This window comes from Camelus ferus, chromosome 8 (assembly GCF_009834535.1).
Source record: "Camelus ferus isolate YT-003-E chromosome 8, BCGSAC_Cfer_1.0, whole genome shotgun sequence".
NCBI classification, from domain to species: domain Eukaryota; kingdom Metazoa; phylum Chordata; class Mammalia; order Artiodactyla; family Camelidae; genus Camelus; species Camelus ferus.
This window is the reverse complement of record NC_045703.1, coordinates 46,924,966-46,941,086: the sequence shown is the minus strand read 5'-3', so window position 1 is coordinate 46,941,086 and position 16,121 is coordinate 46,924,966. Positions and strand designations below refer to the sequence as shown.

Below are 16,121 nucleotides of genomic sequence, written 5' to 3'. Positions count from 1 at the left end.
ACCGAAGTCTTAACCAAGTGTCTAACTTAATCCAGATTTGAGTAATCATCTCAGTTTTCATTGTCTAAAGAGAGGAAAGAAACAAATGAAGGGTGACTGAAGACTATAATTGTCATTGACAATTACTGTCAGCATCAAACCCATTTTTATTTCAGCTGAGTGTTGCTTGGGTTTATTTCAAGCAAATCCCTTAGTCCAGAAATGTATGACGATTCAAGAGCCGCGGCTTCATTCTGAGCTTGGCCATTACCATTGTGTTGTCCTGATCTTTTGTCTGTTTTCCCTCATGGTAGGAAAATGGCAGCCTCAACTCCTCATATAAACTTTCGTTTTCACATCTTGGGGAAAGGAGAGGACGACTCTTCTGTCAGCCACGATGTACAGGTCCCTGTGATTTGACTAATTTAACTTCATGTCAAGGATGGGGTCACGTGAATGGGTTTAGGCCACTCGGGGGCAGTAGGAATCATTTTTAGCCCAATGGTGTAGCTAAGCAATTCAGGATTCTGGTAGGAAGGTCTTCTGGGGGAATTGATGCTGGAAGGTAACCAAAAAGTATCATTCTCTGGCCTTAGCTTCTCTACTATTCTAGAATATGAACCATATGACTGTCAAATTCATGTACGGTGCATCTTTGTTTCCTCCCTTGGCACCTAACAAAGAGCACACAGAAGCGTAGATATAGGTGTTTTTTTTTTTTTTAATTTTATTTGATTAGTTGAGTGCATGCATACATGAATGAATGGAGGCCATCTCTTTGAGAGAAAAGATTTTCAGAGCAATATGGTAAGGACAGGTTATATCCAAAACTGTACACAAACACACATGTGTGTCAATGTAGCAAAGTTTCTTTTGGAGAAAGGAGGGAGGTGGTATTTCAGGAAAAAATCTCTGTAGAGAACATACATCTCAGTCTTATACATACAGACTTGAAACTCAAATCTTAAGTAAATTGACATGTTGTACCTAAGTTTGTATTTCATATGATTATATATTTTGCAATAAAACATTTGACCATGGCAATATTTTCTACTTGAATATTTATAATATATAAGCCTTAAAATTAGATTTTGAAATACTGGAATTTGTAAGTGGACTACTTGTATAGTTTGCTAGTTATCTATGTTAAATGTTAAAAATATTTGAAAAAGCCTGGACTCCAACTCATAATAATACCTCACTTTTTGAGCATTTACAAGGTGTCTATTGCTTTATGTGTGCAAGTTGTTTGATTCTCAAGTGATCTTGTAAGTAAACCTCATTATCACTGATTTTCTGATAGAGACTTTAAGCAACTAGGAAACAGAGATAGAAAGTCACAAAATTATCAATTCTTTGTTGTGGTGGGAATAATTAAGATCTAGTCTTTCAGCAAGTTTGATGTGATCATATTACAATATATAAATGTATCACATCAACATGTTGTACACCTTAAATGCACAGAATGTTATATGTCAAATACATTTAAATAAAAACAAACAGATAAGAAAGTGATGGAGTAAGATTCAAACCCAAGAAAATGTGGTCTGAAAAATGCTCTTCCATTATGCTACTTGTCTTAGGTTGGGTTCCCAGGGGCAGTCCTTTGAGACTAGGATTTATGTAGAAAGGATTGATTAAGGAAGTACCAGAAGAAAACAGTAGGGGGCAGAGTAAGGCTGGGGAAGGGGAAGAAGCCAAGCAAGGATGTGACTGCCTTGTAGTTCCAGGTTTAATCTAATCCCATTGTTTTAGCCCGCTGAGTCTCCTCTAACAAAATACCATACACCGGATGGCTTATAAATGTATTTCTCACAGTTCTGGAGGCTGGTAAGTCCAACATCAAGGCGCCAGCATCTTTGGTGTCTGGTGTGAGCCTCTTGCTCAGAGATGGCCATCTTCTCACTGTGACCTCACATGAAGGAAGGAGCAAGGCCGTTCCCTGGGTCTCTTATAAGGGCACTAATCCCATTCATGAGGATCCACCCTCATGACCTATCACCTCCCCAAAACCTCACCTCTAATAACTATATAACTATCACCTTGCAGGTTAGGATTTTAATATATGAATTTGGGGGGGCGGGGAATGCAAATATTCAGTCCATGGCACCCATGGATAACATAAAGCATGTTTTGAGTTGTCCCATTTGACACAAGACAGTTGGATATTGATACACTTTTGCTTGTCACCTGTCCTAGAGGAATGTGCATTTTCTGGCACTTCCTGCTCTTCACAAAATGAGTTCGAGATGGCACCTCTGAGGAAAGTCTCAGGTGCAAGTAATTAGAAATTAGGCACCAGAACCTGGATGATGGGTACACAGAGAAGGCTACAGGGACCTAAAATGCCCTTGGTGGAGCACAGACACTATCCCATCTCCTGCCCTGCCAATAAAGAAGCCAGTACATCAGTGTGGTGGCTAGGAACACTGAATCGAATCCCAATCCAGGCCACCGGAGGTCAGATCAGGACTCTGACACTTGGACAATTTATATGCATTTTATTTTCCATTTCTATAAAATGTGTGATAATTCTACTACCTAAGCACATTAGATTGTTTTGAGGATTAAATGAATATAATATTTATATTTATTTGTCTAGTCTCTATATAAACTAAAGCCTTAGAGCCTGATGGAAAGTCAGAGCTAGTGTGATGTGACTTGCTCAAGGTTGTGTCACATAGCTGGTTGGTGACCTCCACAGCGAGGAGGTTAACTTGGTCTCCAGACCTCCAGGTCTTTCCACCTCTCCTTGCTGGCCATATATGTGTTATTTTAAATTTTCTTAGAGTAGCTAGTTGGTCTCCAGTTGATTAAATATCTCAGTTAACCAAAAATTAATATATAAATATAGGGCCAGAAGCTACCTTAGGGTTCATGAATAATCTATTAAAAATTCAAAGAACAATATGTACAATAAGCATGCTGTGTTATAAACTTTCTTAAAGGTAATTTTCTGGGTTTTTTTTTAATATTCTTGAAGTGTTTGGCAAAAGTACATAATTAATTCACATTCATAAATAAGTAACTGGAGGTCATATTTTACCTCTCTCAAGGGTACTTCCATATTCACCAAGTAAAACAGCCTTAATAGTAAATGTCTGTGTGGAATTTCAGGAATCAGTAAGCAAGGGAGAGAGACATTTATGTATCTTAGAGGGGATGACTTTTTTCCCCAATATTGCCTTTCAAGGGCATTTCATTGAAGTAATTTTGTTATTAGCTTATCCAGATCCAATTAAGAATAATAAATAAAATGAAAGAGTAAAACAAAAGCAAAGTAATTTCATGTGGCCAGTTACCTAAGAGAAAAAAAGAGATATTTTCAGATAGCACATACATAAATGCACACACATATTGATGAATTGATGATATATAGTTACTTATGTGATTATTAAGCAGGACTGTTGGTTGCAAGTAACAGAAACCTAACCTGAACTAGCTTAGGAAATAGAAAGGAATGTACTGACTTATGAAATAAGAGGAAAATCTGAATAAAGAAGACACAGAATGGCAGAGATGCAGCTGGTTTCAGGAACAGCTTAAGTTAAGTATTGAAACTCTGCCAGGACGGTCTTGTCTTTGGTAATTTTCTGTGTGCTGACTTTATTGTATCTCACTACATGCTGGCTTCTTCTACAGTCTCCACCTTCTAGAGGGCAATGGGTTCTTTTTCATGGTTTGAAAGCCCCAAGAAAAGATGGATGGATTGGGTATCTGTCCCTGGGCATGCATGAAGACGATTGTTCCTATGAGAATTCAGGATTGCAGTAGAGGGTGAATTATTTCCCAGAAGTCTCTTCTCCCTCAGTTTTTCCCTTTTCTTCATTTCTTTTATTTATTTTCATCCAATTTGACCATGACTTCCTGAGCTTTAGCTGCCAAGTCCATTCAAGCTGTGGCTCCTTGACACCATATCAGCAAGTCAGATTTTGCTTTGAACCCTGACCTTTCTCATAGTTGACCTGTGGGACAGTGATAGCATTCTTTTGCTTAATTTGGTTGCCTTTTTAAAGTGGGATGCATTGTCATTCTAAAAGAGCTCTCCTCATTAGGGTGAAGATAGAGGGAGAAAGGGGAAGGGAGAGCGGATACCCCTGTGCTACCACAGTCACGTGACCACATAATCATCTACCTACATTGCTTCTGGTGAAATGTCCTCTTAGGCAGCATTGCTTTTTGAGCCTGCTGCCCTTTGGATAACCTTTGTCAGAGATGGTTTGCCGGCTGTTACATGGACAGCAACCTGTGCCTCGGGTAGGTATGTAAAGCAGGATGCCAGGAACAAGAACGGGCAGGAAGAAAAGTGATGGGGATTTACAGACTTTCTAGCTCATTACAGATTCCACCCATCACCTCTTTCCTTTTGTTTTAATTTTCAATTTGTTGAATTACAAGTTGGTTTCGGAGAGCTGTGTTCCACTCATGTTTCAACAAGCCACATCTTAAATGGGTAGACTTGGAAGAGTAAGTATAGGAAAATTGCTCCTAAGAGCTGTAACAACCTCCTGTTTTTCTGACTGAGCGCAGTATACTCAGACAAGTCAAGAGGGGCATTTCTTCTCCCATTTTTTCACCCTCCACAAATAAAAATGAAACAAGATAACACATATATTTAGTATAGATAATGAGGTTTTTTTTTGCACTTTGTATTTTGAAATAATTTCAGACTTACAGGAAGAGTTGTAAAAATAGTACAGAGTTCCCTAAATGCTAACATCCTGCATTTCCTTAGTTGGATTGTCAAAACCAGGAAATTAACCTTAATACAATGTTATTAACTAATCTACAGACTTTATTCAAATAAGAGGAAACAAGGTACATTCGTGACAAGTTTATGTCACAAATACCGAAACAACCATGACCTGGGTATAAACAAATCTGCAAATTGTTCGTTTTTGATTACAAAATTGAGATTAGAGGATGTATTAGATTCCCAGAGCTGCCATAGTAAATGACCACAAGTTGGGTACCTTGAAACAGCAGAAATTTGTTCTCTCAGAGCTCTGGCAACCAGAAGTCCAAAATCAAGGCATTGGCAGGGACATGCTTTCTCAGAAGGCTCTAGGGGAGAATGCTTCCTTGGCTCTCTCTGCTTCTGATGGTTTCTGGCACTGCTTGGTGTGGCAACTTGATTCCTATCTCTGCCTCTGTCTTTGCATGACCATCTTTGTGTGTGTGTGTGTGTGTGTGTGTGTGTGTGTGTGTGTGTGTCTGAGCCACAATCTCCTCCTCTCTCTTCTGTAAAGACACTAGTCATTGAGTCATTGAATTTAGGACCCACTCTAAGCCAGTGTAAACTCATCTTAACTAATTACATCTGCAAAAACCCTATTTCCAAATAAAGTTGTATGCTGAGGTTCCAGGAGGACATTTTGGAAGAACACTGCTCAACCCAGAATAAGGGAATTAAGCAATATATCTATCTTTCTGCCAGTGCTATTGTTGAGGTGATTGGTATTTAAAAGTTGTGAAAACATGTGCATTCTTAAGTTTGCCAATACTCAATGGCTTTGTGGAGAAGTCCTTCTGGAACTGAATCTGCTCCACAACAGGTGTCGCTAAAAGGAGACCCACAGGCAGGGACAGGTGTCTCAAGGACCCACCACCTTCAGTGGCAGAAAGATAGCATACATGTCCTCTAAGATGTTACTTCTGGTTCAGATGTAGGGGCTTGATTCAAAGTTCTATGGAATTCTGAGATGCTTAGAAGGTTTTATTGTGTGTGTGTGTCTTATCCCCCATCTTATTCTGTCCTATAGACTAAGATGACACCAAGTGAGATTCTTTGGATCATTTTATTACTTAACATAATTTTTATACATTTTTGAATACATAGAATGGGTTCCTGTTATTTTAGACTTTTTAATCATATTGTGTCCTTTGCGTCAAATTTCATCCCTAGCTCTGCCCTCTTGCAACTACAGAGTAGATAGAAATTCTTACCCAAATAATTGTTACTAAAGCAATTAAGCCACTGACTGAGTGCTGCTTAGGAGGTATCCGTAGATTTTTAAAGGTTTTCAATGGGAACAAAGTGCTCCCATCCCCTGGAACTTATGCCAAGCACTGAACACGTGATGCCCATCCATAGCCAAGGAACAGAACATACAGCAAAATAAAGAAAGATTGATGCATGGAGGCAATAGTGCAAATCATGAATTTTGAGATCTTTTATGAACGTTGTGAAATTATCTCTGGTATCGCATGTGGTGGATCAGAAGGAGCAGGATATGGGACTGACCCACAGTTTTAAGTATCCGAGTCAATTGTGAGGGGCTCGTGAGTAAGTGGTTCAAGTGGCCTCCGGGGGAAAAGTGATGGGTTGAGTGACTGGAAAGATGTGAAGGCACTTAAAGAGCAGGAAAGAGGGCGAGAGAGTTTCAAATGGAGCGCAGTCCTGGGTGATTGAGTACAAGGCAGGACAACAGGATTGGGATGGTGAAGTGGGGTGCAGTGTGGGTCACTGGAGTTGAGACAATCAGGAAATTCGGAGGCAGTGCATTTGATGACTCAGCCTCCTCGTTGTTGTCTTCACGGAAAAGATAGTATTCACTTCGTTTCCACTCAGCAAGTAGTTACTAGCAGTCTGTGTGGCAGGGACTGTGCTTTGACCTGGTTAAAGAGGGTGAGAGAAGATGGAGTCACAAGGAACAGTATAAATATTTGGGGCTTTTCAATGTCCAGTTTCAGTTTTATGGTCGCTGTTAATTTCCACCTTGGTCTTGGCTATGCTTATTTAGAAGCTTTTTATTTATTCCTTCTCTTTTTTAATGCTAAGTCCTCTCAAGAGTACCCCTAAAGTTCCAGTTTCTTGAACTAAGGGGGGGACTTTTTTCCTCTCCAAAATCCTTCAAGTTGAAGTCTCTCTCTCTTTTTATCTGTGTTTTGGTTCCTGGGCTGTTCCCTTACTATGCACCAGGCTAACAGATAACCCACAGCTGCCAGACCATCCTTGCCCAGCCTCTGTTATGTATGAAAGTGGGCGTGCAGACCTGTCATCTGCCTAGATCTGTAAATCCTACCTGTGCACATGAACACTGTGATCAATAACACAGTTTGATATGGCATCAGGTGTGTGTATCATTGCCACCCACTTTCATAGGCATTTTTGTTTTGTTTTGTTTTTCTGGGGGGGGTAATTAGGTTTATTTATTATTATTATTTATTTATTTACTAGAGGAACTGGGGATCGAACCCATGACCTTGTGCATGCTAAGCATGCGATCTACCACTGCACTTCCCCACGACAGGCATTTAAAAAAAATATTTCTTTGTATTTATTTCTTTTGCCACCGGATAGTCTACCTAAAGCAAAATTTAATAAAATGTTCATTGCAGTCTCAGGAATATCAATTTATCTATATCTGTATACTTTAAAATGCCATGACCCTCTTTGACAATTCCTATTATTTTAATATTTTTCTGAATAGAGGCAACTTTTGGCATTCTTGTTTTGATTGTGATAATAATGTGACATCTATGAAGTAGTAACCAAGATAGGAAATCCTTTTTAAATGCTGCCTCTTATAGCTCAGATTCATTACAGCCTTACTTGTCTCAGAAATATTTGAATACTAAAATGTATTAACTCCACCATTGTTTCAAAGAAGGCAGCGATGCAAAAGGGAAGGTCTTTCCTGTGGACCGTTACCAAGTGCACAAGAAAGACGAGTGATTAATGCTTGCATTCAGTCAGCAAGCAGTGTGGGTCATGGAGCCCTTGTGCGCCTCTCTCCTTCCTCAGATGGTGCTTGCCAGTCTCTTCCTCAGCCTTACTCGGGGTGAAGAAGAATGTCACAACAGAGGGGAAACCATGCACCCTGTGACTGCTTCAGTGTTTGTGGCACTGGTCGTAGCAGCAGAAGAGAACGTGTGGCTGTCATTTAGGGATAGGTAGCAGGGCGTTGGCATCACTCAGCTCCATGAGCATGCCAGGAAGCTTTGTGGGAAATTCTTCTCTATGTTGGGTACTGGGAGCCAGTGGCCCTGGCCCGCTCTAATCAAGGTGCTCCCATTCCCTGGAACTTGTGCCCTGCTCTAAACTGGTTATTCCCATCCACAGGAACATTCTTAGTGTCTCAGTCAACCTCCTTGATCATCATAAAATTCTGTATCAAGAAATTCACCTATTTTCAGGAGTCTGATAACCCATTTCTTCTCCCGCATCTACGTCCTCTTACTGTAGTAATCTCTTTATAACATTCTCAGGCGCTTCTCTTTCTTACTTTGTCTCTTTCATCTCACAATAGCAAAAACAATTACTTTTCTAAGGGATTCACTTCTTCCAAAGCTTCTTATATTTTCCTATGGTCAGCACCTAGGTTTGAATGTGGAAAGTTTCCATGTCATTTTAGGAGTGGATTTTTGTCCAGAAATCCTCATTTTCTAGGCTGTACTATCAGTCTGTAGTCTGGAGATTGGGTTACAATTTAATTCTCCTTGAAGCCTTCGTTTAAGTTTCGAGGAGCGACCTTGGTATTTGCCTTCCTTAAGAGAGAGCATAGTTACAGGCCACAGGTCTCTCTTCTCCCCAGTGGCCAAGGGCACATGATCTGGGTGGCCAGGAGGGCAGGAGACTCCCCAGGCGTACCACTCCCCGTCTGGCACTGCTCCCTGGATGGCAGTGCTGCACGGAGATTCTTGGTAGTGGCTCCAAAAGTGCCTCCTGGCATTGGCTGCGTGCTGTCATCACCCTCATTGCTGACAGCCATCGGCAACTTGCCTTGTGTGAAAACTTTCATCCTCCCGCACACTGGCAGCAACTTCCAAGGTCATTGGTGCGTCTCCAACATATCTTCCTCCAAGAATGTGTTGCAGTCAGAAGAGTCCTGACCTTGTGAGACAGACCAGCCTAGTTTTAAATCCCCATCTACCACCTCCTGGCCACGGTACTTAGGACTCGCTGTCTAATCCTCTGAGTGTCAGTTGTCTCATCTGTAAAATGGAGACAATAACATTTACCTTATAGCACTGTTGTAAATATTAAATGAAAGATGTCTAATGACTCAAGAGTGGCTGGCAGATAGTAGGTGCTAAGTAAAAGACAGATGTTACTATTATTGTACCTAGAGTGCCTTGTCAGCTTGGCGACTTGGCATTGATTTTAGCACTTCCTTTAGACATAAAAAATTTGTCCTACAGAGAAGGACAAATGTCATGTGATATCACTCAGATGTAGAATCTTAAAAAATGACACGAACTCATCTGCAGAACAGAAGGAGACTCACAGACTTGGAAAACAAACTTCTGGTTACGGGGGGGAGTGGAAGGGAGGGAGGGATAAATTGGGAGTTTGGAATTGGCAGATACAAACTCCCATGTACAGAACAGGTGAACAACAAGGTCCTACTGTATAGCACAGGGAACTATATTCAATGGCTTGTAGTAACCTAAAATGCAAAGGATATATATATATGTGTATAACTGAATCGCTGTGCTGTATACTGGAAACTAACACAGCATTGTAAATCAACTATACTTCAAAAATGCTAAAAAAGTAGGGGGATAAAAGCACTTGTTCTTAAAGTTTTTTTTTTTTTAAGACGTTTATGTGAAGCTCCTTTAAGAGAGACACTATCCAGCATCACTCAACTCCGCACCCACCCTCTCTTAACGCCCTCTTGCTGTGCCTGGATGAAGAGCTCTAGTTTCTGTAGCTGCCTGACGCCTCCTGCCCAGGACCTACCTTGAAGAGCTCAGTACAGCCTGTATGTTCTCCCTGAACTTAGAAGGCAATTAGCAAAAATCTCACATGTGCCTGAATGGTTCACTGTGGGCATAGTGTGCCCGCCTTGGCGTACTTTGGTGCCCAAATAAGTAAAGTCTCACAATAAAGCTCAAACTAGATGTGGAAACTAAAATTTCGCAGAAATCCTAGACTGCCCTTCTGTGTACTTGTTATGTATTATGCAGCCAAGCTTGAACAATAACTGTCATTTTCAAGCAAAATAGAAAATAGTTTGTGTCTTTAGGGTATACAATCCTTCAGAGGCGAGACAAGTGCAAACAGAGCCATGTGCGATGTCGTCTTCTGTGAATATGATGTTAAAAATGCACACGTGGATTAGGTGTGGCATGACTCACTATGCAACACAAGAGAAAGATGGATTTAAAAACTCCAACCCCTGGCTGCCCATTCAGACCTCTACCCACTAGCTACCTCTTCCCTCGGTGGCTGCTTAGATTTTCCTATTTTGAAAAAAAAAAAGGCAAACTATATAGAAAATCAAAATGGAAAGACTTAGGAGAAAATAGCTGAAAACACTTTATCTTTTCCATGCCTGTTTAAAGCAAGGTTTTTAAAAATGCATTGTTTGCATCCGAGGGCTAAAGGCCAAAGAGTGGATGACCTCCCTCTAAGACAGCTAAACTCTTGGAAATTTAGGAACACACCAGAGCTTCGTTGTCAGAGGAACAGAAGGTTCGAACCTTGTAACCAATGGCAACACCTGTAGCCTATCTGAGCAAATTATAAGGCTTTGGGATGTTAGGATGTGCTTAGCTCATTCTGAGTTCCTGGACCAAAGTGAGCAAGTGTTCGGAAGGGAACTTAGAGAAGGGACAGTGGAAGGAACATAATCACATAATCACCTGGATCACGCTTTCAATATTAGGACCAACTTCACCACTCCTTCTATTTTCACTGGTTTCTAGGTTTCCTTCTCATTTGAACAGTGGCACAGGAGCACATCACTACAGTATTTTTCCTCTCCCAAATTCTAATGGTAAAATTTTTATGATAATTTAATTTTAATCACCAAAATAAAAATTTACTTTATTGAGCCCTTCTTTGTGCCTAATACTATGCTCAGCACCATACAGATAGATGATAGGTAGATAAGTAGATATTGATGAATGATGCATCATCTATCACCTCCAGTAGGGATGGGTAAAGATAACATTTTGAGGTGGAAGAGAGAGAGACTGAATGCATTTAGCCTGTGTGATTTTTTTTTTCCTACGTGAAAGAAAGAAAAGCGAGTAAGCCCCAGGGCAAAGTAAAGCCTGGAAGAGAGCAAGCAAGTTTTGAAACAGTGGCTGTGCAGAACAGGAAGGGAAACAACAGTGAGTTTAAGAAGTAAACAGCAGATTAGTAAAGTCCTGTGATTCTTGGAGGAGTAAATGGTAATCTCATCTTTGCTGTTGCCATTGTCCTCGGCACCATCAGCATCATTGTCATCATCTCCAGAACAAATTATGCTTAAAACGCATAACCTTTACATAATTGAGAAGATTATTCCTTTGAGAAAGTGATAACCACATATGCTAGTTCCATGCTGTAGGGTGATTCTGTTCACCGCATTCCCCCTGTGCCGGTCTAGGTTGAGCCTGTGATCCAGAGAGGCCACGAGAGTCTGGTCCATCACATCCTGCTCTATCAGTGCAGCAGCAACTTCAGTGACAGCGTTATGGACTTCGGCCACGAGTGCTACCACCCTAACATGCCCGACGCCTTCCTCACCTGCGAGACCGTCATTTTTGCCTGGGCCATTGGTGGAGAGGTGGGGCCAGTGACTACAGAGATGTAAAAAAGTCAATTGAGCATTTTCACCCTACGATTCTGATACTTATAAGTAAAGCACTATACATTATTTTTGAGATAAGGATGACTTATTTTTCTTTCCCTAGGAAATAATTCTTTCCTTAAGCCATCTTATTTGATCATCTATAGATTAATGGAGTTGCAGAATGTTGAAATATCATTAAGAATGGTTAGTTTTTGAGTGGAATACAGCTCTCAGGGACTTGCATGGGACACTGTGTCATGGAATTTTGCTTGTTTAGGGTTTTTCCTATCCACCTCATGTTGGATTATCCCTCGGCACTCCGTTAGATCCTCATTATGTGCTTCTGGAAGTCCATTATGACAATCCGACATATAAGGAAGGTGAGTGTGTTCTCCATATATTCTGCCTGTGATTTCTTAAAAGTTTTGTAATTCTTTCCTTGATTTTAAAAGAGTTAGACTTAAAATAAAATAGCATACAATGTTAGAGTTTACCTATACATTTGTCATCCAAATTAGGCTTCTTTTTAGAGTAAAGAGGGCACTGTTAATAATTACACTGGGACAGCAGTCACTAACAAATGCTAAGCCAGGCAGATGGGCACATGTGGCCACTAATTTTCAAAAGTCATTTGCATACTGCTTACTAGGAGGTAGAATAATAGACTTTTCCCTTTATGATGTAAATTAATTCCTAATACACTGTGCTTATGAAACATCTTTCTAAATTCATATATGAAAAACTACCATTCATCACACAGAAAATATTAAGCCTTTGTCATGTGATAGGTAAACCATAAATATATTCAAAAACACTTATGCAATGACACTGGTAATATGATATTGAATTGAAGAGGGCTATTTACATTTGGTTTCTGAATTTACTTAGGTAATATTCCAAAGCCAAAAAATTCAAAGATTCAATATGAAATTATCAACAGAAGCAACTCAAGTTATTATTTTACACAAATTTGTGTAATTATTCAACAAATACTGAGCACCAATGATGTGCTGGATCTGTGCTTAGCAATATAATGTGAGTGAAAAGCAGATACTGTCCCCACCCTCGTGGACACTGTAGTATAGTGGGAAAGAGAAACAATAAAATAATCACAACAATACAGAATTACAACATATATGCTAATTGATCCAAAGGGCCAATTCAGTGGTCACATATGGGTAAGTCACCACTGCAGAAAGAAGCCAATTAATTCAAAGTGGATAGTCTGGATTTATGAAGTGTTTCAGGCCCATATCCTCCTTCCTTATGATAACTGTGTCACAACAAGAAATGTGTCTTATTCATCGTTCATTCTCACAGTGCCTACTGTAATGCTGTTCACATAATAGATTCTTAGTAATTGTCTGTTGATTAAATGACTGTTGAGTTATTAAAAGAATGGTGATAAACTATAAAGAAAGTTAATCATTAGTACTTTTCTCCATCAGCAGATGGCTTCTAGACCAAGGGGTTTTCACCTTTACATAAATGTTACTAGACTTTGTCACAAAACAATATAAAATGAACTTTTGTTGAAGTCCTCTGTATTCCAGTGAATGACTTTAGAATTTCCCTTCCGTTAGGTAATTATGGAATGTGTCGGCTAGGCCACACAAGCGTTTCTCCCGTGGTGTGCCGTGCTAGTCAGAAAGGGCTGCAGACCGTACGTGCCTCACCTTTCAATTCCTCGTTGTGAAGCTGAGCATTGCCTTCCGTTAACCTTTGCTTGTATTCCTTTCTCTTGTGAGATTTTTGAGGAAAATTAATGAATCCATTTCAACTAAATATGGAAAAAACGTTTTCTTTTTTAGGAACTCAGACTCATTTTTAATTGTTCTTGTTTAAATGGTCTTGTTCCAGGCTTAATAGATAATTCTGGACTGAGGTTATTTCACACGACAGATATAAGGAAATACGATGCCGGGGTGATTGAGGCTGGCCTCTGGGTGAGCCTCTTCCATACCATCCCTCCAGGCCTGCCTGAGTTCCGGTCTGAGGGTCACTGCACGCTGGAATGCCTGGAAGAGGTATGCTGCTTTGAAGTTTCCAGATTAATCTATGTTCTCAGAAAACGATGTTTGAAAAATTCCATGTTTGTTTACCATTAATTTTTGTTGTCATGGTGTAAAACAATTATTTACAATTTTAGCCAGACCTTTATTGCTTTCTTAAATCTTGAAGGTCACAGGAGTGGAATCTGAAAACAAGAAAAACTTTCAGGGTGTTTTCTTTCCCACATTCTGTCTCCTTTGTTTGATTCATATTGGACACTTCATCTTATGTTTTGCAGCTTCCACCTTTGTTTGTATAGTCCCTTTTCCTCTCTCAACTTTATCTTTTATTCATATTTGTTTTTTCCATGATTCCTTTTCATTTTTTCTCCTTTCCTCTGCTTTTATAGATTATTTCCCTTCTTTAACCAACAAGCAAGAATATCTAATATAAAAATACATATTGAATAAGAGAAAACCATATGTAAGTGTTTAATAATGGCTGCTTCCATTTATAGTTCCTTTTTCTTGAATGAAAGTATTTCAACATGGATCATATTCTTCATGAATTAATAGAATATTGGGTTGTATATAGTATGGAAGACTGGTAGAGTAGAAAGATTATACTCTTCTGAGTTATTTAGACCATGAGTTAAATTGCCATGATATCATTTACTAGACGTGGAATCATGAGCAATTCATTAATTTGACTTTCCCATTTCAGTTTTCGTATCTTGAAAAGTAGGAATGAATTGTCCTTGTAATAGTTTCAGTTTGCAAGCTATGAACATACTGGAATCTTCTTGCCTGGAGTTTTGACTGCGTCCTTTCCTCCTAAAAGAAGGGAAAAGAAAGATAATATTTAAGAGTGGTCCAGTTGGTCCTCAGCAAGCATGAATTCCCTCTGTTTCTCCTGGCAAATATTGCTTCACAAAGATAACACTGCTAGGAATAAGTCAGGAAAAATCCAAATTCAAAATGTCTGGCGGCTCATGCATTCACTTAAATTGCATTGGCTTTTCTTCTCAGTTGCTCCTCCAAGTCTGTTGTAAGGTGAACTGTCTGAACATGCACTTGTGTGGACTGATCAGGTCTTCCCGTGTGTCCCCCGTAGGCTCTGGAAGCCGAAAAGCCAAGTGGCATCCACGTGTTTGCTGTCCTGCTCCACGCTCACCTGGCGGGCAGGGGCATCAGGCTGCGTCATTTTCGCAAAGGGGAGGAAATGAGACTACTCGCCTATGATGACAATTTTGACTTCAATTTCCAGGAGTTTCAGTATCTAAAGGAAGAGCAAACAATCTTACCAGTATGAATGTTTTGTTCTTTTTCACTGACGGTTATCAAAGTCGTGAGACATCTATCTGCTGAGAATGAGCCAGGTTTCTCCTGGTGAAATGAATCACTTCTTGTATCCTTATCCTCAGAGCCACCCACCATGGCTGTTGCACAACCCAGATGGAATGTGTTTGATCTGTTTTCCAAAATTGAAACTCTTTTTTTTTTCTTTTTTTACTATTCCCAGGGGCAACGCAAGTTGTTGACTTAAAAAGAAAATGAAAACTTGGGTTTTGAGCACTCAACATCATTTTTTTTTCCACTTAATTCCCCAGTTAGCAATGCTTTGGGTTGCAGTTCTGGTAAGATCAGAAGTTTGCTTGCACCATAGGATAGTTTTTGGAGGTTTCATTTCAGTAAAAATAAATATAAGGTAATTCTTTCATTTGATGATGGTATTTGGACACAGTTAATTATACTATCGTGTGTGATCTAGCTTGCAGCAATACTTAGGGTTATGGTAGAAGGACACAGAAGAGAATCTTATGCCTTATAATAATGATGGATTGAAATTTTTTTGATGCTTCATCTTGTCCAATTTTTTATTCCATGATCATCAGGCTCAATAATTATATGAATTCCTACTCTTATTCTCTTCTTAAAAATCAGATACTTCAATATTTATGAAATGAGAATAACAGCAATATCTTCTCTTCATGCAGAAATTCCCTCATACATCCTGAGAATAGAAAGATGAAGTTTGAGAAACAGTGATCTCAAGATTCTTAAGGACGACACTGTATTTTATGGTGTTGTCTTTGGGCTCTCCAACCAGTTATACTGGGTTATCTCCAGAGCCCCTCAACTGGTGTGCCGTGAGCAGGGTATAAATATATTGAAGTATTGATCCCTGAGCTCTCTGAATAGCCAAGCAGGGAGGACAGATCTGGTGACCATTACCCAGTGCTCATTCTGGTCCATGAGTTGCTGTCTATTTACCTGACTGGAGAGCCATAAAAAATTATTTCCTTTAGGTGCTGATGTGTTAAGAGGTTGGAAAGTACAGAGGAAAAAATTACTAGTAATTTGCTTCACAATTCTGTTTTAAAGAAATAAAGACCTGACTAAAGACCTTTGAAGAAATAACGTAAATGAGAAAATAATCACAGTAACTAGTCTCTGTGGCTAACATTTATGAAGTGTTTAATCTGCACTAAGAACTAATTGTGTGTAATGTCATTTCATCTCCTCACAACAGCTGTGCAAGATAAGTGCTATTTTTATCATTATTTTTTAGATGAATACATTGTGCCCAGATGATTCATTTCCTTACCTAAGGTCATGCAGCTAGAACATGGTAGAGTCT

At 39.6% G+C, this 16,121-nt stretch overlaps 1 protein-coding gene across 2 annotated transcripts in view; it reads left to right on the top strand.

Annotated features, from left to right (window-relative positions):
* The window catches only part of MOXD1 (monooxygenase DBH like 1), an 84,452-nt gene that overhangs the window by 51,740 nt on the left and 16,591 nt on the right, over positions 1-16,121 (top strand). The window contains exons 5-8 of one of the 2 annotated variants that reach the window (XM_032484935.1): positions 11,304-11,483; positions 11,767-11,869; positions 13,350-13,516; positions 14,595-14,786. In XM_032484935.1, coding sequence (XP_032340826.1) covers positions 11,304-11,483; positions 11,767-11,869; positions 13,350-13,516; positions 14,595-14,786 — 642 coding nt within the window. The remainder of the gene's footprint in view (positions 1-11,303; positions 11,484-11,766; positions 11,870-13,349; positions 13,517-14,594; positions 14,787-16,121) is intronic. The other variant, XM_032484936.1, reaches the window with a different exon arrangement.